Raw genomic sequence first — 25,843 nt, 5'->3', positions numbered from 1 at the left:
AGAGTTTGATAAGCCTCTCCTTTGTTTCAATTGACATCTCTCGTGTTGGAGCCATGATTCATGTCAGTCCTCTTGGTGCAACAGCTCTCCAAGGTGTGATCACTCCTTTTTAGATGCAGACTAACGAGCAGATCTAATTTGATGCAGGTGTTAGTTTTGGGAATGAAAATTTACAGGGTGATTCCATAATTTTTTCCCTCTGCTTGGTTTTAAAAAAATTACCCTTACTGAGTACCACATTTTTAATCTTGATTTCTTTTAATGTTTCTTAAAGCCCTAAAGTTGCCATTTGAAATGACTTTAGTTTTGTGCCATGTCTGTGATCTGCTTTTTCTCAACAACATTAAACAAGTGAATGAACATCCTCCGAGCCCGGTGATTCCATAATTTTTGCCAGGGGTTGTATATACACTGCTCAAAAAAATAAAGGTAACACTCAAATAATACATCCTAGATCTGAATGAATGAAATATTCTCATTGAATACTTTGTTCTGTACAAAGTTGAATGTGCTGACAACAAAATCACACAAAAATCATCAATGGAAATTAAATTTATTAACCAATGGAGGCCTGGATTTGGAGTCACCCCCAAAATTAAAGTGGAAAAACACACTACAGGCTGATCCAACTTTGATGTAATGTCCTTAAAACAAGTCAAAATGAGGCTCACTATTGTGTGTGGCCTCCACGTGCCTGTATGACCTCCTTACAATGCCTGGACATGCTTCTGATGAGGTTGCGGATGGTCTCCTGTGGGATCTCCTCCCAGACCTGGACTAAAGCATCCGCCAACTCTTGGAAAGTCTGATGGTGGATGGAGCGAGACATGATGTCCCAGATGTTCTCAATCAGATTCAGGTCTGGGGAACGGGCGGGCCAGTCCATAGCTTCAATGCCTTCATCTTGCAGGAACTGCTGACACACTCCAGCCACATGAGATCTGGCATTGTCCTGCATTAGGAGGAACCCAGGGCCAACCGCACCAGCATATGGTCTCACCAGGGGTCTGAGGATCTCATCTCGGTACCTAATGGCAGTCAGGCTACCTCTGGGAAGCACATGGAGGCTGTGCGGCCCTCCAAAGAAATGCCACCCCACACCATTACTGACCCACTGCCAAATCGGTCATGCTGAAGGATGTTGCAGGCAGCAGATCGCTCTCCACGGCGTCTCCAGACTCTGTCAATTCTGTCACATGTGCTCAGTGTAAACCTGCTTTCATCTGTGAAGAGCACGGGGCGCCAGTGGCGACTTTGCCAATCCTGGTGTTCTGTGGCAAATGCCAAGCGTCCTGCACGGTGTTGGGCTGTGAGCACAACCCCCATCTGTGGACGTCGGGCCCTCATACCACCCTCATGGAGTCGGTTTCTAACCGTTTGTGCAGACACATGCATATTTGTGGCCTGCTGGAGGACATTTTGCAGGGCTCTGGCAGTGCTCCTCCTGTTCCTTCTTGATCAAAGGAGGAGGTAGCGGTCCTGCTGCTGGGTTGTTGCCCTCCTACGGCCCCCTCCACATCTCCTGGTATCTGCTCCATGCTCTGGACACTGTGCTGATAGACACAGCTACCCTTCTTGCCACAGCTCGCACTGATGTGCCATCCTGGATGAACTGCACTACCTGAGCAACTTCTGTGGGTTGTACTGTAGACATCGCCTCATGCTACTGTACCTCTAGGGGAGAGAGCAATGGCAAAATGAAAAAGTGACCAAAACAACAGCCAAAAAGGATGAGAACAGAGAAATGGTCTGTGGTCACCACCTGCAGAACCACTCCTTTATAGGGGGGTATCTTGCTTATTGCCTATCATTTCTACCAGTTGTCTATTCCATTTGCACAACAGCAGGAGAAATTGATTCACAATCAGTGTTGCTTCATAACTGGACAGGTAGATTTCACAGAAGTGTTATTGACTTGGAGTTACATTATGTTGTTTAAGTGTTCCCTTTATTTTTTTGAGCAGTGTAGATATATATGTATTTTGTATATATAGATATATACACACACACACACACACACATGTTCATATAATATACAATAATTACATCACTGTTTTAGAATTTTCTCCACAGTTTCATTCTGATGTAAGAAGGGTAAGTAATTCTACAATTATCAGTTTTATTTTGTATTACTATCCACCTGTACTAGACTGTGATGATCTTTACCTGTACTAGGCACGGTACTGCTCTCTGTACTGAATGTACTGTACTGCTGTTCTCCTCTACTACATGCAAGAAACTTTTCTACCGGTACTAGGTGTACTGTAATGTTCTCTGCCTGCACTATATGTTCTGTACAGCTACCTACATTTACATTTTTCATTTCTACCTGTAGTACATGCGCATCAATGCACCTTATCTGTCCTTCATGGACTGTATGTATGTCAGGAGAAGCTGCTGCTCTGCACATAAGGTTAGGGGTTTTTTTCATTTGTATTACAGCAGACTGAATACTGTACATCATAATGTAAAAGCTGCTAATCTCAATATAAAAGGTAATTTCCCCGGTTCTATGAGCAGCCTCTCTATGAATTCATAGACGCGGGGCATCAGGTACGCGTCAAATTTATTCACATGCAATTCTCAATAAGTTTGATGTGTCACATGACCCTCTTCCCATTGAAAAAAATAAAGTTGGATCCAAATTGGTTGACTTCAAAATGGCCGCCATAGTCACCACCCATCTGGAAAAGTTTTCCCCCTCCCATATACTAATGTGCCTCAAACAGGAAGTTGATATCACCAACCATTCCCATTTAATTTAGGTGTATCCATATAAATGGCCCACCCTATATACATATATATATATATATATACACATATATATATATATATATATATATATATATATATATATATATATATATCATTGAAATTTGGGGAGTGTTTGGAACCCGTTAAAGGATTTCTACAGGGTTATGATATCACATTGGTCTTGTAACTTGAGGGTGCACTGTATAATGACAAAGTTAACAAACCCGGTTGAAATAAACAGGACCACCCGCACTACATCAAATGACGCAGGATTATTTTCACCAAGAACAATCCACAGGTAGTAACTTGTATAAAGCATTGAGTGTAGGAAACTCTTGGAGAGTTATTACACAGAGCTGTCATACATTGCAGAAACAGAAGAACTTATTGTTATATGGAATGTGCTCATATCATATCCAATTGTCATTCTCCCCTCGTAAATCATGCACCATTTGCCCAGTTTGTGTTTGGGAGGGATCCATAGCTGTGCTCATCCTTTCTGGTTTATGAGTGTAATATAAATGAGCAGAATTACAGAGTGATCTAAAGTCTTCCTGCACCTGGAATACTGGGCTTTATAATCGTACAGGCTCGTAGACCGATTGCTGGGATCCACTAGAGCAGCGCCTTCTGTCCCCTGCCATCACCCACTTCATTTTTTAGTTGTGTGGGTACCTGGTGGGATATTTTTTGCTGTTCTTAAATGGAATGCATAGTCAGAAAATGATCTATTATATAAATCAGTTTTTTGTGTAAAATGTATTTTTTAAAACATTTTTGGCAATGTTTTGGGTTTTGGTCTTTACATACCACAATCTGTGCATTAAAAATGTAAAAAAAGAAATATTGCAATTTTCACACTGGCCACTGGGGCTTTTTTTAGACTTTTAACTTTCTATTGTTAGAAGGAAATAACACATGTACATTTGACAGATTTATTGTCAGGAGTGACATGGCCTATTGTGATCCTGTGTTATCAGCTCTGAATAGAGGTGTTATCTGTCATTGTAATCCTTTCAGTGATGATAATGAGACTTCAGCCACAGCCCCACTATCAGTATTTGGTCAGTATTCGGTCAGTATTTTTTCTCAGGAGTGGGTGACAAAACCAGGAGTGAGTGATAAATGCAGAATTGGTGACTTGTTTCTATTATACCTTTTCTCTGATTGTTCCTCACCTGGTTTTGGCTCCCACTCCTGAGAAAAAATACTGACCGAATACTGATCAAATACTGATAGTGGGGCTGTGGCCTTCTGAAAAGAACAGGCTAGTAAAATCAAGCCTAGAACAGCAGCTACTAAAATAAATGGGTGTCCACTCCTCCTCCACTAAATTCAATCAGTATCTTATTAGTCCATTAGTGCAAAGACATGTATTTCGGATTTATGTAATAAAGGAGGACCACAGACAATCTGATCTTTAAGGCTGATATCCACCCTTCAAACTATGTTCATTTTTATAAAATCTTTATAATTGTGTGTCTAAATCCCCATGCATAGAGGTAGAGTTAAATAACAAACTTCTGTCTTCTTGCAGCCACCACTAGGGGGAGCCCATGAGCTTATGGTATACATTTGATATATACATTGTTTTAAATAAATTCAATAGCAAAATATTATGCCATAAACTCCCCCTAGTGATGTCATTAATTAAAAAGGGAAGCTATAGTCAGAAAATGACCTATTGTTTAAGTCACGTTTTTGTGTTAAATGTATTTTTTTTCATTTCTGGCATTTTTTTTCTTTTTAACATCACAATCTGTATTAAAAATAAAAACTCTTGCAATTTTCAAACTGGACACGGGGACATTTTTAGACTTTAACTTCTTGTTGTCTTAGGAAACAACACATGTACATAGTCACAACCCTATTATTTGAATTAACAGCTGATCGGCGGGTGTGCCGGGTGTCAACCTCTTTAAGGAACATATTTATAATCCAAATACATGCATAATACCAGATATTTTAACATAAGTTCTCCATTAGTAGAAGAGATGGGCCATAAGGGATGGCAGCCATGTAGAGAAATGTTGGGAATGCCAACAATATTTCACCCCAGAAATAATCTAGTTTTGAATAGTGATTGGCGTGAATCATACTTACCACCTTTTTGCAATACTTCTGGGGGATAATCAGGAGTGCAGCGTGCTTTGCTATGGGAGTTGTCTTTTTTGGGGGAAGTAAAGTTGGCGAGTATGATCTAAATAAAGTTGTACATGCATTCCCATAAAATTTAGGGTGTCTTCCAAGTAAATGGCGTTTATGTAGTAAAGGTTACGAGTGCATGTTTGAGCGGTCATCTTGGGGTCTGACATTTTGCACAATCGTCTCTGTTACCTCACCCTAGTTATTTCCTTGCCAGATAAAGCCTATTAGGTCAGCGCTCATGTGTCTAGGTGAAATCAGGGACCCCTAGAGTTTTTGTCTCCGGGCAAATGATGTCTAACACCATTAACTTGTAGTGGCAGATTTACACGGCTGGTTAATTGTTCCAGGACTGACCTTGGCAATCAGGTCCCACAGAGAGTTCAGATCTGCTGCTGTTTACGTGGAAAATCATATGGTTAGTTGTGATGTTCCACATGGAATTTCAACAAAGGAAAAAGGTTGTCATTCCATTTATACTGAGGTTATGCAAACAAGGGCAGATATTTTACAATGTATGTGACGCACCCCTGGGCCTTGGTCGCACGGGAGCTTACCCGGAGCCGGATCTGTTGAGGGTTGTAGTCTCGTGGCGGTGACCCGGTCCGTGCCCAGGGAGTCAAACTGAGCGGCGATGTATTAGCGGTAGATGTTGGACGACTACGCCACCCGTTGAATGCAGCGAAGGAGCTGCCGCTGCAGGGCAGACCGCTGAGGCCGGTGGTAGGATTGTGCAGCGTGATAGTATCACCCCCAACGGGAGGGGTATGGCCTCAGGGCAGCCGACGTGGATGATGGGGGTAGCAGGAATCACTCAGAGACGATGCGGTGTAATTCAGGGTCTTTACTGGTGATAAAGATAGACCCTCCCGGAGTACTGGCTAGCGATCGGGGCCTGGTCAGTCCTTGAGCAGATGGGATCTCCCCTGGCCAGGCGGAGTTGTAGGCCTCCCAAACTGACTGTACTCTTCTGGCTACCTTGCTAGAGGCGGGTATAAGTAGCCCACGTCCCTGAGTGTACCGTGTGGTGCTCACCCGTATGGCCGGTGACTCGGGGCCTTCTAGTGGCGTCCGCTCCACGACGACGGTGCTGGTCCCACGCGTGTGACCGTGCCTTCGGGTTTCTTGGCCAGAGGACCTGAAATCCCCTGCCGGGCGGTTTCTGCTGCTGGGTAAAGATTAGTCCCCACAGCCTCGGACTCCGGGTCCGGTGATAGCTTCTCAGTCAGCGCGAGCTCTGCAGCTGCCAGCCCCTGACTCCTTATAGCACTGCTCCCACAGAGCTCCTGATGTTCTTTTCCTAGATCTGCTTTTCTTCTCTACTTCTTCTCTACTCACTAACCCTGCCTCAGCCCTAGGTTTATATAGGGGAAGTTCTTCCCCTCCCAGGACTGGGCAGGAGGTGTGGCATGCACAGGATCCCTGACCAAGAGACCTCCAACCTGCTCTCAGACATAACATTGCTGTTACTGTGGAAACCAGACCCCTGGGGTGCCACATTCCCCCCTAGTGAAATTTAGTACTCCGGGACTAAACATATTTTTAGAAAAACATAACAAGGTATAAACAATAATAATACAATAAGAAAAACACATAAAGATGGTTACGGCGTGTCCGCAACCGGGTGCAGTTTTTGAAGAAAAGCAAGGTGTCCATTTCACCAAAACAGGGAGACGTAACCAGGTAGGGGTCTGTCCTGCCCCGAGTCCTTAACAGTCTTTAGTCCATTCCTAGGTTACGCTCCAACCATGTACAAGGATTCCCGGTAAATCCACCAAGGACTCCTATAAATAACTAGAAACACATAATTATACACAAGCAACAAGAAAAACAGGTAACCACAAATAAAACAATTTATACACTTCAAATCCTCCAACGTGCGGGTAACTGGCCTCTAGTGGCCCTAGTGGACCTACGGAGCTGACTGTCTAGCCCTGAACTACAGGGTGTAGGAGCTGTCAAGGGTAAACTGGGCAGCTGTCTACCGGCTCTTTGGCTCACTAGGGGTACGGCAGGCTCACTATAAGCAGAGGGTTGATCGTCCTGTTCTGCTTGTGTGGAGTCTTCTGCCTCCTGGACCGGCTGCTCTTTCAGCTCTACCTGTTGCTCCGTAGGCACTTGGGATGCTGGTTGGAGGAACGTGAGGACGGGTACCACAACTGCACCATTGACTTGAGTCCAGGACCGAGGGAAGTCTCCGAGCACAGTACTAACCATATCTTCCCTTTCCTCTACGGGTCGATGGTCTTCTTGTTCCTCTTCAGGGTTCCGTAGCTGTTCAGGACACTTCTTCAGGTGATCCCGGGATACAATGGCTATGGTCTCCCCTCCGTCTTTACTGATGGTACAGACTTTCGGGTTCTCGTGGCTTGAGGGCAGTACGGTGTACGAGTCCTTCTCCCACTGGTCGTCCAACTTGTGGAGCCGTCTTTTCCTCTTCAAGACCTGCTCTCCGGGTACCAGGGGAACAGCGGGAGCATACTGGTTGTAAGTTTTCTCTTGTCTTTCCCTAGCCTGACAGAGACTTCGCTCCACGCTCTCCTGTACTTTCCGGTACTGCTGCTGCCTCTCTGTGTCCCAGTCTGCTTCTGGTGAAGTGTCCTCGGGTGTCAGGACTCCCATTTCCAGGTCAACAGGTAACTTACCAGGTCTCGCCCTCATTAGGTAAGCCGGGGTACAGTTGGTGGAACCTACCGGGATGTGGTTGTATAGGTCCACTAGATCGGGCAGCTTCTCAGGCCACAGACTGCGTTCTTCCAGGGGCAACGTTTTCAGGAGATCCATTACCACCTGGTTCATTTTCTCACAAAGTCCATTAGTTTGCGGATGATAGGGTGTCGTCCTTATCTTCCGGCAGCCATACAGATTGCAGAATTCCTGGAAGACCTCCGCTTCAAAGGCAGGTCCCTGGTCCGTCAGCACTTGGTCCGGGTACCCGTGTGGACGGCAGAAGTGCTGCTGGAAGGCTCTAGCTGCTGTTTGAGCCGTTAAGTCCTTAACGGGGACGACAACCAAGAACCGGGAGTAATGATCCACAATGGTTAACGCGTAGACGTAGCCACTTCTGCTTGGGGTCAGTTTTACATGATCCAAGGCTACCAGTTCCAACGGCTGCCGGGTGACGATGGACTGCAGGGGAGTCTTCTGGCTGGCACGGTCCTTCCTTCTTAGGTTGCACAGACCACAGTCTCTGCACCACCTCTCGATGGTTCCCCTCATGCCTACCCAGTGGAACCGCCCACGCAGCAGGAACTCCAGCTTCTTCCATCCGAAGTGTCCAGCCCCGTCGTGGTATGCCTCCATCACCATGGCTGCGTCTCTCCGTGGCACCACTACTTGCCAGATTAGTTCATGCGTCCGGGAGTTAACCATTCTGCGGCACAACTTCCCCTTGTAAAGGAACAGTCGACTCTTCTCAGCCCACAGTTGCTTGGCTTCCTCCGGAGCGTCTGGGTCAAGGCGAGCCTCTGGCCGAGTCAGCATCTCTTTTACCAGCCGGACGGCAGGGTCACTGTCTTGCGTTTCCTCCCAGTTGTAGTGAGGCAAGGGGTTAAACGTAGCGGCTTGCTTACTCCTTACCCGATGGGAATACTGGATAGTCCCATGACGGTGGAACGCGGGGAGTTCGACTTCTTCCAGTCCCTCTGGATCTTCTCCTACGTCCGGTAGGTTTGGCATCCTGGACAGGGCGTCCGCGTTGGTATTGGAGCGTCCTGCCCGGTATTTGATTGTGAACTCGTAGTTGGATAGACGGGCCATCCATCTCTGCTCTAGGGCACCGAGTCTTGCCGTGTCCAGGTGTGCCAACGGGTTGTTATCCGTGTACACGGTGAACCGGGAAGAAGCGAGGTAGTGCTTAAAGCATTCGGTGACTGCCCACACCACTGCCAGGAACTCTAGCTTAAATGAGCTGTAATTCTCAGGGTTTCTTTCGGTGGGTCGCAGTTTTCGGCTGGCGTAAGCAATTACCCGTTCTTTCCCCTGCTGGATCTGGGACAGTACGGCTCCTAGCCCGATGTTACTGGCGTCGGTGTAGAGGATAAAGGGCTGGCTGTAATCCGGGTACGCCAGGATTTCATCCCCCGTGAGGGCCATCTTCAGCTGGCGGAAGGACTCTTCTTCCGGCTTCTCCCATCTGAAGGGTGGCTTCTGGTTCTTGGCCTTTCTGGACTGGCCTATCAGGAGGTCCTGCATAGGAGCTGCCTTCTTGGTGAAACCGGGTATGAACCTTCGGTAGTAGCCTACCAACCCGAGGAACTGCCGCACTTCCTTTACACTGGAGGGACTTGGCCATTCCTTAATTGCGGTGATCTTATCAGGGTCGGGAGCCACTCCGTCAGCGCTCACCACGTGTCCCAGGTACTGCACCTTTGGTTTTAGGAGGTGACACTTGGAGGGTTTTACCTTTAGGCCGTAGTTTGCCAGAGCTTCGAACACTTCCGCCAGGTGTTTCAGGTGGTCCTCATAAGTCTTGGAATATACGATGACATCGTCCAGGTACAACAGGACCGTCTCGAAGTTTCTGTGGCCCAGACAGCACTCCATTAATCGTTGAAAGGTTCCTGGTGCGTTACAGAGTCCGAACGGCATGCAGGTAAACTCGCTAAGTCCCATCGGGGTGGTGAATGCGGTCTTCTCCCGGTCCGCCTCTGCTACAGGAACCTGCCAGTACCCGCTAGTGAGATCCAAGGTAGAGAAGAAGTTAGCAGATCTTAAAGCAGCCAAAGACTCCTCTATCCTTGGTAAGGGGTACGCATCCTTGTGTGTGATACGGTTGATTTTCCGGTAATCTACACACATCCTCATGGTGTTGTCTTTCTTTTTGACTAAGACTAGTGGAGCTGCCCAGGGGCTACAGCTATCCCTGATCACCCCAGCCTCCTTCATGTCCCTAAGCATCCCCTTGGCGTGTTGGTAGTGTGCAGGGGGTACGGGTCGATACCTCTCTTTTATGGGAAGATGGTCTCCCGTGGGGATGTGGTGTTCTACCCCCTTGACTCGCCCGAAGTCTAACGGGTGTTTACTAAACACTCTCTCGTACTCTTGAACCACCCGATAGACTCCCTGTCTCTGGTGTGAAGGAGTGGAGTCAGTACCCAAATGTAGTTGCTGACACCAGTCCTTCATTGTTTCCTTAGAGCCGTTACTTTCCTCCGGGGAAGATGGAGGCAAGGGTTCTACGGACTGTATGGAATTTTGATTGATGGTATACAATTTGGCTAGCGTGGCATACCGGGGCAGGTACACTTCCCTCTTCCCGATATTTATTATGCGAACGGGCACCCTCCCATGGCGTACATTGACCACCCCCTGTGCTGTCAAAATGGTGGGCCTACTGTCTGAGTAAACTGGTACTACCATTGCCTGGTAATCTCTACCTCTCAGACCAATAGCTGCCCGGCACCAAATCATCATTTCACTTTTTGGGGGCATGGCAATAGGAAAAGGGTCACACATTCTTACGCTACCAATCTCACCACCGGAGAGTTCTATCTGTTGCCGTCGCATCAGTGCCCGGATCTCTTTCTGGAGCACTCGCTGCTGGCCGGAGCTGGCGTTCTTGGCAACCTGCTGTAAAAGGAAAATCACCTCTGCAAGACAATTTTCAATTACATTAGTTCCTAGAGTTATCTTTGGGTGACTCTCGCACTTGTCAATGTCTACAATGATCAGTCCCTGTGCCGCCAATTCGACTCTACCGATTTTAATGGTCACCTCTTTAAATCCAATCTGTGGCACGGGCTGACCATTGCTGGCGATGATACTCAAGTCGTCGTCAGGGTAGCGGGTGATATCCGAGTCATTCCAGTACTGCTTGAAGAGCACGTACGGGATAGTGGTAACCTGTGACCCGGTGTCCAGTAGGGCACTCATAGGGATGCCATCCAGTACCACAGGCAAGACTGGACGTCCTCCCACATATTTGTCGCGCCAGTTCGATGGGCCTGATGATCTTTTTCCTGGGGTTTGGCCCTCTACCCCAGGTTGTGCCAGTTTAAAGGACAGTACCTTGCCATATGTCCGGGTTGATTGCAGCGGCGGCAGATGGGTTGTCCGTCCTCGTTGTATCGGTCGCTGGGTCTTCCTCTGGCCGGTGGGGTCCTCCTTGGTCGACGCCACGGGATGTCCTCCGGTCCGGATGCCAGCTGGATCTTTCCTGGAGTGGAAACCTGTAAATACTGCACAGTTCGGGTTAGCGCGGCAACGCTTTTAGCTAGCTCTTGGACCTGATGGTGCAGGTCTGGAGCCGGGTCATTGTTCAAAGCCTGCGCATCAGCTCCCACAGGCCCTGCCGACAAGGGTGCCGCTTCCTGGTGGTAAGTGGTAGTGGGGCGTCTGTGGGTTACAACGCCACCTGGTGCCGGTTCTCGGAGCACCCGGATGGCTCTGTCCTTGAACTGTGCAAATCCCAGATGAGGGTCCTGTAAGGCCATTGCCCGCAACTGGGTTCGGTGGGCATTGCAATATAAACCCTCTATAAATTGTTCAGTCAACAGCCTGTCCTCGTCTCCCACGCCGTCAGGGTCGGTCTGCTTAATGGCTCTCAGGGCCTCTTGTAGGTTCAGGGCATAGTCCCTTATACTCTCGTGTGCTCGCTGCTTGCACCCGTAGAATCTAAGCTTGATCTCGGCTGAGGTGCGGGTATCAAAGGTGTCCCTCAGCCGGGTTAGTATCCCTGCAACAGTCCTTCCCCCAGGTGGCCAGGACTTTACCTCCCTTTGGGCTGCCCCGGTTAATTGGGCCACCAGGATGCTCACTTTTTGCTCTTCTGTGAGGGGATACACCTGGAAGAGGCTATTCAGCTTTTCTCTAAAGTCATGCAGGGTATGTGACTCCCCTGAGTACTGGGGTAGCCAGGCCGCTCCCGGGATATAGGTCATGGTGAAAGGCATGACTGCAGCAGCGGTGGCGCTGGCGGGGGTTGAGGCAGTGAAGCTCTCCTCCGTATCCGACATCTTCCTCCCCCCTAGTGGACCGTGGCCTACCTTGCGATGATCCTCTTCCGTAGGCCGCGGCTCCGCAGTGGATCGTCAGGGTTGAGGACCTTCCGTCGCGCTCCTGTGACGTCGGCGTCTGCTGGGCTCCTTCCAGGACCTTACGCAACGTCCAGACGTGAGGCGGGGCTTCAGTTCTCGCGCGCTTTCGGAGTCCACGCCCCTCTTCTTCCCGCGCGGCGTCTTCAAGATGGCGTCCAACGGCGGGAAAACTCCACGGTTGGCGGGAAGAAGACAGAAGATGGCGCCGGATGGCGGGAATCTTCACCACTGGTAAGTTTGAACAGTCTTTTTCAGGCACGCAGTACCCGGTGGTTGCGGGCACGAGATCCTGCCGACTACGCCAAAAGTTGACGCACCCCTGGGCCTTGGTCGCGCGGCATCGCGCGCACGGGAGCTTACCCGGAGCCGGATCTGTTGAGGGTTGTAGTCTCGTGGCGGTGACCCGGTCCGTGCCCAGGGAGTCAAACTGAGCGGCGATGTATTAGCGGTAGATGTTGGACGACTACGCCACCCGTTGAATGCAGCGAAGGAGCTGTCGCTGCAGGGCAGACCGCTGAGGCCGGTGGTAGGATTGTGCAGCGTGATAGTATCACCCCCAACGGGAGGGGTATGGCCTCAGGGCAGCCGACGTGGATGATGGGGGTAGCAGGAATCACTCAGAGACGATGCGGTGTAATTCAGGGTCTTTACTGGTGATAAAGATAGACCCTCCCGGAGTACTGGCTAGCGATCGGGGCCTGGTCAGTCCTTGAGCAGATGGGATCTCCCCTGGCCAGGCGGAGTTGTAGTCCTCCCAAACTGACTGTACTCTTCTGGCTACCTTGCTAGAGGCGGGTATAAGTAGCCCATGTCCCTGAGTGTACCGTGTGGTGCTCACCCGTATGGCCGGTGACTCGGGGCCTTCTAGTGGCGTCCGCTCCACGACGGCGGTGCTGGTCCCACGCGTGTGACCGTGCCTTCGGGTTTCTTGGCCAGAGGACCTGAAATCCCCTGCCGGGCGGTTTCTGCTGCTGGGTAAAGATTAGTCCCCACAGCCTCGGACTCCGGGTCCGGTGATAGCTTCTCAGTCAGGGCGAGCTCTGCAGCTGCCAGCCCCTGACTCCTTATAGCACTGCTCCCACAGAGCTCCTGATGTTCTTTTCCTAGATCTGCTTCTCTTCTCTACTTCTTCTCTACTCACTAACCCTGCCTCAGCCCTAGGTTTATATAGGGGAAGTTCTTCCCCTCCCAGGACTGGGCAGGAGGTGTGGCATGCACAGGATCCCTGACCAAGAGACCTCCCACCTGCTCTCAGACATAACATTGCTGTTACTGTGGAAACCAGACCCCTGGGGTGCCACATATGTATGTACGCAGAAGCGTAGCTGTGGTAGGCCACAGGTCGGAGTTGGGTTTCAGCCTTACCACATGGGTAAATGGCAAGAGGAGTTTAATGATAATTGCACAATAATATAACGTGCAGATCTAAATACATTTGAACTATTGCAATTCTCTACTAATCGGTCTCCCTCTTACTAAACCCTCCCCTCTCCAATCTGTTCTGAATGTAACAACCAGGATCACATTCTTTTCCAACCACTCAACCATTGCCTTTACCCTGTGCCAGCCTTTGCACTGGTTGCCCATCCACTACAGAGTCCAATATAAACTTATCACTCTTACCCACAAAGTTCTCCTCGTTTCAGCACCACCCTACATCTCCTCCCTCATCTCTGTCTATCACCCTACCCGTTCCCTCTGTTCTGCTAATGACACAAGGCTAACATCCTCAATAATCCGAACCTCCAAGACTTCTCACGTGCTGCACCAATTCTTTGGAATGCACTACCCATGACAATTCCATTAATTCCCAATACCCACAGGTTTAAGCGTGGCCTAAAAACGCATTTCTTTAGACTGGCCTATCGTTTCACCTCACTTATCTAACTATTCCCTTTTTGCACATATAAAACTTTCTTCAAATTCAGGACCTTCGCAGCATCTGTTCCTACACCCTCCATGCACTTAATAGCTCTTTGTGTCTGTACTTGTACTATACAAATATAAAAGAATATCGCACTAATCGAATGTATGTAGATGTTACATAATGTCTCACTGCACACAATCACATGCAATGGTTGGGGCAGGAGGGTCGGAGAATGTGGTTATCTGATAAAAACTTTGCTCCCATATTTTTGGGGTTATTTTTTATGCCTTAGCTCTTGAAGGTGTCAGATTTTCTCATACGTGGAAAAAAAAGCATTTTCATGTCATTAGAGCTATTTGTGAAGGGAGCTGGCTTACTGCTCATTTTAATAAGTGAGCCAACCCCCTTCTGTATTATAGTCATTGGCTGAGACAGATAAGATGGCTGGATTACCTATTGAAATGAGCAGTCAGCCAGCCCCCTTCGTACGCAGCACAGATGCTAAAACGGGAAGAGATCATCTGTGTCAAACCCAAGACATCGGTGGAGCTGCTAGAACCTGGAAGAAGTGCTGACGGCAGAGTATCATGAACAATAATAACAGTATATAATTAATTGCATACAATTTTAATTATAAACATATGAAATAATTTTTTTTTTTCCGAGCTGGATAAACTCTTGAAAGAAAGCATAAAATAATGATTTTATCCTATAAGGCTCTCTTTTATGTCTATCCTCCTTCAACAGAGTCAGCGGTGTAATTAGATTTTGTTAGACTCTTTTTTTTCCACTTGTTCCAATTTTGGACAATATTGGACCCATCCGTTGTTTTTTTTTCACAAACAGTGTAACTCCTGTCCATGGGATGTGTCTGGTATTGCAGTTCATCCCTATTAATGTGAACGAGGCTGGACTGCAGTAACACTTTCCATTAGGAAGAGTGGTGTTTATTCCCGGACAATCACTTTAATATGCACAAAATAATACATCTGCTGCCAACTCTACTATGCAATGACTATTGCTCACTATGACCCTGGCCCTTCAGTTGACCTCCTTACTATTATGTATCTGGCCATTAGACAAGTTGCTGCAGCAGAAGCCTCCCCCCACTGCTATCCTTGACTTTAACTGTTTGAGTGCCATGGGGATATATTTGTATTCTAGTTTTAAATTGAAACCAGTTTGATTAAACTTACAGTCCTCAAAGAGTTAATGTGCACACTGTTTTCTGTGTGTCTGGGAAGCTCAGCCATGTCTCTCCTCCTCCTCTTCACTTTATTATCTCTGGCTATTAGAAAATTGTCTGCAGCAGAAGCCTCCCCCACTACTGTCTCTGTCTATGTGCACATTTTGTTTCCAGAAACATAGGGCATTTAAAGGGCATCTGTCACCAGGTTTTTGCTACCTCATCTGAGAGCAGCTTAATGTAGAGAAAGAGACACTGATTCCAGCGATGTGTCACTTAATTTACTGTGTGCAGCAGTTGTGATACAATCAGAGTTTTAGATGTAGCATATAGCAGAGCTGAGAAAGCTAACCCCGCCCACACGCACCTCTGTATGTACATTGTATATTGACAGTAAGCTGCTAATCAGTGGTGGGGGCGGGGTTAGACCAGGATGCACAGGAGCTGATAAAACACATTGTATGGAAACAACAGCACACAGCCTAATAAGTGATACATCACTGAAATCAGTGTCTCAGCCCCTACCTCATTCCGCCCTTAGATTAAATAGAAAAAAAACTGCTGACAGATTTCACTGCTATTTATTAAAATGCATATTAATTATAAAAATTATAATGTTTTAAGAAAACGATGATGATATGATTGTATAAATGATGATTATACACGGTGTTCCAAATTATTATGCAAAAAGTGTTTAGGAGTGATAAGGTAAGAATTTTTTTGTTTGTCAGTTAAACTCATTGATGGTGATGTGTGTCAGGGCTCTTTATATCACTGTAAGCAATTGCAGACACCTGTGCTAGATAGTTTGGCAGGTGTGTCCAATGAAAGGCAAGACTACTTAAGAAGGCTGTCCCACATTATTAAGCAGCCTACATTTTCTGCCAAAATGGGAAAGAAAAAGGATGTGTCGGCTGCTGAGAAGCAACAAATTTTGGAGTGTTTAGGTCAAGGCATGACTACAATCAACATTGCCACGACACTTCATCCTGATCATCGCACAATCAAGAAGTATGTAGCTGATTCACAGTACACACGTGTGCGTGCTGATAAGGGAAAATTGAGGACTCTTTCCTACCGGCAATTACATCAGGTTAAAAGAGCAGCGGCAAAAAAGCCTTGTCATAGCAGCAGACAAGTTTTTGAAGCTGCTGGTGCCTCCAACGTCCCCCGAACAACAAGATGCAGGGTCCTTCAGAGGTTTGCAGCTGTGCGTAAGCCATCCTGTCGACCTCCTCTATCCACTGCACACAAGCAGAAACGGCTCCAGTGGGCCAAACAATACATGAAGACTGACTTCAAAACTGTTTTGTTCACCGATGAGTGCCGTGCAACGCTCGATGGTCCAGATGGATGGAGTGGAGGATGGCTGGTTGATGGACACCCCATGCAAACACGGCTACGGCGCCAACAAGGAGGAGGTGGAGTAATGTTTTGGGCTGGAATCATGGGGAGAGAGATTGTCGGCCCCTTTAGGATCCCTGAAGGGGTAAAGATGAACTCCATAATGTATTTTGAGTTTCTCTAACAGCACTTCCTACCATGGTTCAAGAAGAAGAACCGTGTATTCCGCAGCAAGATCATTTTCATGCATGATAATGCCCCGTCTCATGCTGCACATAACACATCTGCATCTCTGGCTGCTATGGGCATAAAAGGGGACAAACTTATGGTGTGGCCCCCATGCTCCCCTGACCTCAACCCCATTGAGAACCTCTGGAGAATCATCAAAAGGAGTGTCTATGATGGCGGGAGGCAGTTCACATCTAAGCAACAGCTCTGGGAGGGTATTCTGTCCTCATGCAAAACAATTGAAGCAGAAACCATCCAAAACCTGACAAATTCAATGGACGAGAGAGTTCAGAAGCTCCTTTCGAACAAGGGGTCCTATGTGCAAATGTAACATCACCTAGAATAAAGTTTTGAGTTGAAAACTGTTTGATTTCAGTTTGTAATAACCTGCTAATGCTTATAATTTCAAAAATAACCATTTTTTTTGTTCTTTATTAAAATGAAAAGGTTGAAAACTCTGCTGTGCATAATAATTTGGAACATGCATTTTGAGTGCAGTTTGAGTTTTTAATTTTTTTAAAAATATACTGTTATCATAGGCAGTTTGTACAAAAACCTTTCAATTGTACTCTAATAGTTATTTGACTGGAAAATTACAATGACTGCAATTCATATAGGTAATTTGGGAAAATCTGAGAAAATATTATTTGCATAACAATTTGGAACACAGTGTATAATTAGGTACAGACAATATGAATGGCTGTTTTAGAATTTATTTTATGAAACACTTTGGCCCAAGAAATTAAAATTTTTTAGGCCCAATACAAAATTGTTAAAAGAATATACTGTAATATATGTACTATGCGTCCTTTTTCTGTTATCTATTATTAGAAGTGGATCATTGCTCAGAAAATAACCATGGATGCCAGCATGTCTGCACGAACACAGATGAGTCATATACGTGCCGCTGCTATGAAGGCTTTGTTCTGAGGGACGATAAGAAGAGCTGCAGAGGTGAGCAGATCTCTTCAAATGTGATAAGAATATTTTACTGCTACTTTTGTTACGCCGCGATATTAGCACCGACAACCATTTGCAATAAACAGTTATGCTGCATCTACACAAGCATGCTGCGTAATGTGATGCTTAGGAATAAGAAAGGGAAGGGCATTATCATTGAGACACTCCATTCCCCGAATACTAAAGGCCTTCATACACTTTGAAGAAAAGTTGGCCAATTTCAGCAAGGAAGGATCGAGCATATTGCATTTTCATGCCCAATCCAAACATCTTTCTAAAGTGTGTGGACAATTTAAAGGGATTGTACTAGGTTAATAAACTATCCCCCTATCAATATGATAAGGGATTGTGTATCGATTTCTGGGGGTCCGATTGCTAGGACCCGTACCAATACCGAGACTGGAGAAGCAGTAGAGCAGAGGTTGAGCATGCGCACCTCCACTCCATTAATTCTCAATGGAACTGCCATTGATAGTACTTCGCTATCTCCGGCTATCCCATAGGAAATGAATAGAGTGGAGGTATAAACCCACAACCTCCACTCCATTCAAACGGGGGGCTGTTCAAAGCCATTCTTTTGGGATTGGTGGGGGTCCGAACAGTAGAACCCCCAGAGAACAGTAAGTTATCCACTATCCTATCTACATTGGCAAGGGCCTATTTCACATTTAATTTCTGTCCATTTATGATGGGTTAAAAAGCAGCACAACACCTTAATACCCCCTGTAGCTCTTCCTTTATCACCTTGCTTCCCAAGGAAATGAGAAAGCTGGATCTAGTAAATGATACCACCAATTTTGTCCACAACCTCTAATCACTATTCTGTGCTTAAAGGGAATCTGTCAGCAGGATTTCACACCACAAAACTATTTGTGTGCCTGTAGCTCATTCAAAGACAAGTCCTGCAATGCCTTTACATGGCCAGTCCGTTCATCCACTACTGAGAAATCAGTGTTTGAATTGATATGCAAATGAGGTTGAAGGACCATGATAGATCTGAAGCCTTTGTCACTCCAGCTCTATTCTCCGCCTCCTGTTTGACTGACAGCTTCTCAACACATGACTCTTTTGCCTGAAGTCACACAGCAGAGCAGGATGAGGCGGTGCCAAGTGGGGAATAGAGCTGGAGTGGCAGAGGCTTCAGATCTACAAATAGCTCTTCAGCCTCATTTGCATAGCTATTCAAATGCTGATTTCACACTAACAGAGGCGTGGACTGGCCATGTAAAGGTATTACCGGACTTGTCTTTGAAAGAGCTACATGCCCATATAAATAGTTTGCGGGGTGAAAACCTGCTGACAGATCTGGAATTAGACATCAGCCCAGTCTAGTGAACGGAGTGGTAGGGATGTGTCTTAGATTAGTCCTTCCCAGATGTTGCTGTAATAGGAAATGTGTCGTAAAGGCGTAGCATGTCTTTCAGTCTACAGTCTTTTCAGCACAGTTTGTTTGAATATGAAGAGCTTTATACGGTGCACATTCTAACATACCTAATCTTATCGTCTATCTTATTTAAAGGGGTTGTCCAGGCATTTAATATTGATGAGCTATCCTCAGGAGAGGTCATCAATATCAGATTAATGCAGGTCCGACTTCTGGCAACACCACCAATCAGATGTTTTCATCTGGACGTCACCAGTGTAGGTGCTGGAACAGCACAATGGCCATTCCTGAGAACTGCAGCTCAATTCCTGCTCACTTTTAGAGGAACTGAACTGCAGTACTTCACCACGACACAGATTATGGAGCGGTGCTGTTCTGGCTCTGTTCACTGTTTACATCTGGCTGTTGGAGGTACCCGTTGTCGATCCTCCACCTGTTTGATAATGATAACCTTTCTTGAGGATAAGTCATCACTTTCACAAGCTAGGACAACCCCTTTAAGGTATGAATCCTCACTGACTTTGTGCACCTCTGTACAGAATACAAGCTTATGGTGGATCTTCCGGCCCTGCGGTATATGATAAACTGTGGTTGTGATTCGTCACATACTCGCTGGTATCTAACACTAGTATTTCTCGTTTCAGCCATCGACCACTGCGCTGTGAATGAACACGGCTGTGAGCACTTGTGTGTCAATGCGGAAGGCTCGTACGTGTGTCAGTGCTTCGAAGGATATTTTCTTTGGGATGATAAAAAGTCCTGTCAGAGTAAGAGACTGTTAATCTGTTCATGACAAACCGTAGTACAAATCCCAGTAAATAATGGCCGAGTGTTTGCTCTATGTTGAGTGTTTACATGCGCAGGTCGTTGTAGAGAATCACATATTGACGTCATCCTTCGTAGCCTCTTGGCAGCCAACATTGGTGGAGGGGAATTCACAGAGATGGAGTAACGGAGGCCAAAATAATGAAAAAGCTTCACACGGGCAGCAAGATTTCACATCATTTCTGGAATAATCTTCGCTCTTATGCAGCTTTATCTCTGTTCGTGGAGGTTGTTTTTCTTTCAATATCACTGACATCTAAGGGTGTGTTCACACAAAAATTTTTACGGTGGTCAAAAACATGAGTTTTTCAAGCAGGACAACTCAACTGGAGTCTTTAGTGAAAAACCTGCATTTTTTTTATATTACAGAGATTTTATTATGTCATTTGGTTGCCATTTTCTGTAAATGTTTGTTTTTGCTTTTTTGGGGGGCTGCGATTTTTGTAGTTTTTGACATCCGTTAAGCAATGAATAAAACTATCATTTTATTTTTTAAGCGAAAAAAACTTTAAAAAGACACCCATGTGTCTTCCTGACAATGTTTTTAGCCTTTCCATTGACCTGTATTGTAAAGTATGGATCTTCCCAGCGGAAAATGCCAGACAAATGAACAGGTCACTTCTTTTAGCCACTTGGTGTTTTTGAGGGCCTGAAGTGTTTAAAAGACGCCCAAAAGCCTAAACATAAGTCGTTTTTCCCATAGCAGGGAAGATCCTTTTAAAGAGTTTGAGAGCGCTTCTTCAGCAATTGTTTTAAACTAACCTGCTCAAAAATTGCCGGAAAAAAAATGTATTGTGCACATATCCTTACAGCAATCATGGTAAGGCGGCGTCAGTTTGGTATCATTTTCTGTTTCCTCAGTTTTTTCTATATTTTCCGTCATGGGTGTAACACAGCACTCCTACATTATTGGACCCTCACAAGACCCCAGGTCCAACAATGATGTCCTCTACCCATCATTGTGCCCCAGGCTGAATTTCACCCGTGCCACATGACGTGGAGCTATGTATTTGTTGCATAGTATTTACTGAAATTTATTTTTACTATAACCTGATTATCTCCTCCAATTGCCGCTGCTCCACTAATTCTTGGACAGTATTTTTTTTTCTTCAGTTCCTCTTCGTTCCAAAGCTATGCACTCGAATAATAAAGATGTAAAGTTTCCCTTCAACCAACTGGGCGTATACACAGAACTTCTGTGTGGGTGTCACCAAATTTTGATTGGCCAGCATCAGAGGAAAGCAAGCAAACGCCCACAGAGGAGTTCTGTGGTACACGCCCAATTGGTTAAATAGAAAATTTGCAACTTTATTATCAGTGGACATACAGTGGGTACGGAAAGTATTCAGACCCCTTTACATTTTTCACTCTTTGTTTCATTGCAGCCATTTGGTAAATTCTAAAAAGTTCATTTTTTTCTCATTAAAGTACACTCTGCACCCCATCTTAACAGAAAAAAAACAGAAATGTAGACATTTTTGCAAATTTATTAAAAAAGAAAAACTGAAATATCACATGGTCATAAGTATTCAGACCCTTTGCTCAGACACTTATATTTAAGTCACATGCTGTCCATTTCCTTGTTATCCTCCTTGAAATGGTTTTACTCCTTCATTGGAGTCCAGCTGTGTTTAATTAAACTGATAGGACTTGATTTGGAAAGGCACACACCTGCCTATATAAGACCTCACAGCTCACAGTGCATGTCAGACCAAATGAGAATCATGAGTTCAAAGGAACTGCCCAAGGAGCTCAGAGACAGAATTGTGGCAAGGCACAGATCTGGCCAAGGTTACAAAAGAATTTCTGCATTACTCAAGGTTCCTAAGAGCACAGTGACCTCCATAATCCTTAAATGGAAGAAGTTTGGGACCACCAGAAGTCTTCCTAGACCTGGCTGTCTAGCCAAACTGAGCAATCGTGGGAGAAGAGCCTTGGTGACAGAAGTAAAGAAGAACCCCAAGATCACTGTGGCTGAGCTCCAGAGATGCAGTAGGGAGATGGGAGAAAGTTCCACAAAGTCAACTATCATGGCAGCCCTCCACCAGTCAGTCCTTTATGGCAGAGTGGCCTGACAGAAGCCTCTCCTCAGTGCAAGACATATGAAAGCCCGCATAGAGTTTGCTCAAAAACACACGAAGGACTCCCAGAATATGAGAAATAAGATTCTCTGGTCTGATGAGACGAAGATAGAACTTTTTGGTGATAATGCTAAGCGGTATGTGTGGAGAAAACCAGGCACTGCTCATCACCTGCCCAATACAATCCCAACAGCGAAACATGGTGGTAGCAGCATCATACTATATGGGTGTTTTTCAGCTGCAGTGACAGGACGACTGGTTGCAATTGAAGGAAACATGAATGCGACCAAGTACAGAGATATCCTGGATGAAATCCTCTTCCAGAGTGCTCTGGACCTCAGAATTGGCGGAAGGTGAACCTTCCAACAAGACAATGACCCCAAGCACGCAGCTAAAATAACAAAGGAGTAGTTTCAGAACACCTCTGTGACCAATCTTGACTGGTCCAGCCAGAGCCCTGACCTAAACCCAATTGACCATCTCTGGAGAGACCTGAAAATGGCTGTCCACCAACGTTCACCATCCAACCTGACGGAACTGGAGAGGATCTGCAAGGAAGAATGGCAGAGGATCCCCAAAACCAGGTGTGAAAAAATTTGTTGCATCATTCCCAAGAAGACTCATGGCTGTACTAGCTCAAAAGGGTGATTCTACTCAATACTGAGCAAAGGGTCTGAATACTTATGACCATGTGATATTTCAGTTTTTCTTTTTTAATAAATTTGCAAAAAGTTCTACATTTCTGTTTTTTTTTCAGTCAAGATGAGGTGCAGAGTGTACTTTAATGAGGAAAAAATGAACTTTTTAGAATTTACCAAATGGCTGCAATGAAACAAAGAGTGAAAAGTTTAAAGGGGTCTGAATACTTTCCGTATCCACTGTAACTTTGGAACAAAGGGGCATAGAAGAAAAAGAAAAATTTGTGGGGCAGCAATCCTAAAAAGTATATAACATGCACTGGAGTCCACAAAAAGCTAAAAATGGATACACTGACCATAATTAATAGTCACAATTAAACAAGAAAAACAGTTGTTGTCCAATAGGCACTGATAAATCCCCAACTGGCGTGGTAAGGGTGTACTGGAAATCAGTTTTGTAGTTCACTTACTGGGGTTGAATTAAATGAATGTCCCGGCAATAGTATTACAAGTTGAGAATCCAGAGTAAAACCTTAGGAGATCTTGAAACTCCTTTAACACTAGTAAGAGTTCTTTACGAAGGAAACCAAAGTTTTCCGAAACGTATAGGAAAGTTGAATATTCTGACCACCAGAGGTCGCTGTCTTCCTGTTCGGTGTGACGTCACATGCTAGGGCTCCCTTGTCCACATTCCAAACTCAGTGAGCCGCCTTACTGGCTGTTCAGAGATCCTGCAGGGGCGGACAGCGAGGAAGTCTGTGACCTGCAGGTGTAACCAATAGCTGAAGCAACGTACATGTTGAAAGAGAAGGACACATCATTTTCGGCATTGATACAGCCCTATAATATGCAGCAATTTTCTGTGTTGCATATCATGTGAATCCTTTTTTTCTATTTCGAAAAATTTGTCCACAGCTTTATTTTTTAGAAAAAAAAAATGCCCAATTCTTCACCACCATTTTGTATCACTGTAATGTGGCAACAAGTGTTCTGTCTCCCTGCAGCGCCACCACAGGTGAAGTGAGGAATTATACAATGCTTATTGAAATCATACCTAACCCTAATTATCCCTTTAGGAACAACTATGATTTTCTTATTTGCCAGTTTTACTAACTATAAATTGTTTCTCTCACAGGTAAAGATGTCTGCAAATCCACTGAGCACGGATGTGAGCATCTCTGTGTAAATAATGAGGATTCCTATATCTGCAAATGCTTTGAAGGATACTTATTAGCGGATGATGGAAAGAAATGCAAAAGTAAGTGATGCTAAGTAGTTTTAAAAGGGAACCTGTCACCTCCAGAAACTATTTGCCTGCACATGTAGCAGTAATCTGCAGGTAAATAGTGATTTAATCCTTTATACTCTGCTAAAGTTTAATTTTCCCCCTTTAGCTGCTGCTCCAGTGCAGCAGCTACAGGGGGAAAATTAAACTTTATTCTCCCTGCAGCCGCTTCCAGTCATCAGGTAGTGCAGGAAGCTGTTACAGTCATCGCTTACTATACAGTGACTGCGTTGTAATCACTCCCCTCCACTTTGCTTGCCATCCTGCTCTGTGGTTTGCAGCGTTCGTGGGTTGCAACCGGGCCCTAGCCAATGTTGCAACATTTGCCAACCTCAGCACACTAAGGGTATGTTCACAGTAGGCATTTTATAGCATATTTTTTCTGTAGCAAAACTTGATCTCTTGGAAGGAAAGAAGCTTCAACAAAAATGCAGGTTTTGGTGCATTTTTCAGAATCCCAAAGTTCAGCTTTGCTTCCACCACAGAAGCATGAACACAGGTCACCAATAGCTGTGCATTTACTTTCACACTTTGGTCTGCCATTATGTTGCTCAGGGATTGTTCAATTTCACACCTTTGTCAGCCATAGTTTGGATTAGTACAGTTTCACTAAATTAGTGATGAGTACAAAGTATACATTGGCTGACCAAGGCATGAGATTAAACAATACGTGGTCAGCCAATTTTTACTTTGTACGTTTGACCAATTTAATTAAAGTGTACTAATCCAAATTGCCATCTCGGGTGACCAAGACAAGATGGTACACTTGGGAAAATCACAAGAATAAATGTGTTTCACATACTTCTGTACTTGCTTTTTTTCACTAAAAACACAGCAACACCTCATGGGTATGTTCACACTAGGAGTTTTTTTAGTGTTTTTTCACCACCCATTACTTTCAATAAGTGAAAAACGCTGAAAGAAGTGACATGCTCTATTGTGCAAAAGAAAACATGCAAAGCACAAAATACTGAGGACAGAAAAACCAAGCTGTGTGCATGAGATTTCTGAAATCTCAGACTTTGCTGGTACTGTAAAACACGGCTGAAAATTTGCATTAATAATGTATAAAAAAAAAAACGCCTAGTGTGAACATAGCCGAACACTGAGTGTGGAGCTACGACCCTGAAGAGAAGTTGTGGACGGGCAGGTTGGGATGTAGAAACAACAGATAGTGACATGATTAATTGATATCACTAATAACGTCTACTCTATGGAAGTCTCCGGTATAAGTTGTAATTATGTCCGAACATGTGATATACGATAACTCTGTGACATCTGTGGATTCCTGTGTTTAAATCAGATCATACCGCCGTCTCTCCAAGACGTCCCACGTGGCAGGGAGGTCAGGTAATCACTCTTGGTCCTTCATTAGAGGAAATTCCTCTAGGCACTTAGCCAATACAAGAGATGCCATCAGTGCACCACACATCAGTACAAGGTGGATGATAGGATTACACAAAAGTCACTTCTAAGAAAGTTTATCAAAATTGCAAGGTAACGTGCAGTAGAAAATATGCGTCCTGCCAGACCCCCTACCCAAAAGTCAGGACCTTTCAGTGATGCAGGTGGTGTAATTGTGCCAACAGTTACACAGGAGTCAGGTCCCATCGGGCCGGCATCGCTGTATGATGGCGGGTGAATGGGGGTAACAATACGTAATTATTGTTATGTAATTTTATTCATTGTTTTATCACTGTATTCAGAAGTTAGCACATTTTTTCAGGGCATCAATGCAGAGCCGGCTGTCAGTCAATGTGCCAGGACGTGCTTACAGTCACCGACCACAGTGCTAAATGGGAGGAGGATCTGTCATTTGCCATAAATGCACTTTTTACCTGGAGTTAATTCCGCAGTTCTCCTGAATCTGGTGTTGTTTTCCTTTTGTTCTCCTCTTTCTCCATTCCTGAGATAATGGCTCCTCTTCCCGGTATATAAATTTAGTCTTGTAAGCCAACTGGGCGTGGTCCTGAATGTTATCCTTGAAGGCCATGCCCAGTTGTATAACAAGACTAGATTTATATAGGGAAGAGAGGGCTCTAACTCGACCTTAGAGTCTTGACCCCATAGTCCACCATCAGTAGTACTCAACTTCCTGACCCTGTAAGT

General features: G+C 45.4%; 1 protein-coding gene across 1 annotated transcript in view; it reads left to right on the top strand.

The window, feature by feature from the left end:
- The window catches only part of MATN2 (matrilin 2), a 164,401-nt gene that overhangs the window by 103,629 nt on the left and 34,929 nt on the right, over positions 1-25,843 (top strand). Inside the window, 3 exon segments of the mRNA XM_073679632.1 lie at positions 17,393-17,515; positions 19,550-19,672; positions 23,585-23,707. Coding sequence (XP_073535733.1) covers positions 17,393-17,515; positions 19,550-19,672; positions 23,585-23,707 — 369 coding nt within the window.

Source organism: Phyllobates terribilis, unplaced genomic scaffold (assembly GCF_046119375.1).
Source record: "Phyllobates terribilis strain yellow unplaced genomic scaffold, ASM4611937v1 Scaffold_4__5_contigs__length_816908805, whole genome shotgun sequence".
NCBI lineage: Eukaryota > Metazoa > Chordata > Amphibia > Anura > Dendrobatidae > Phyllobates > Phyllobates terribilis.
Note: the sequence above shows the minus strand (reverse complement) of the source record. Positions and strands in the feature narration are given on the sequence as shown.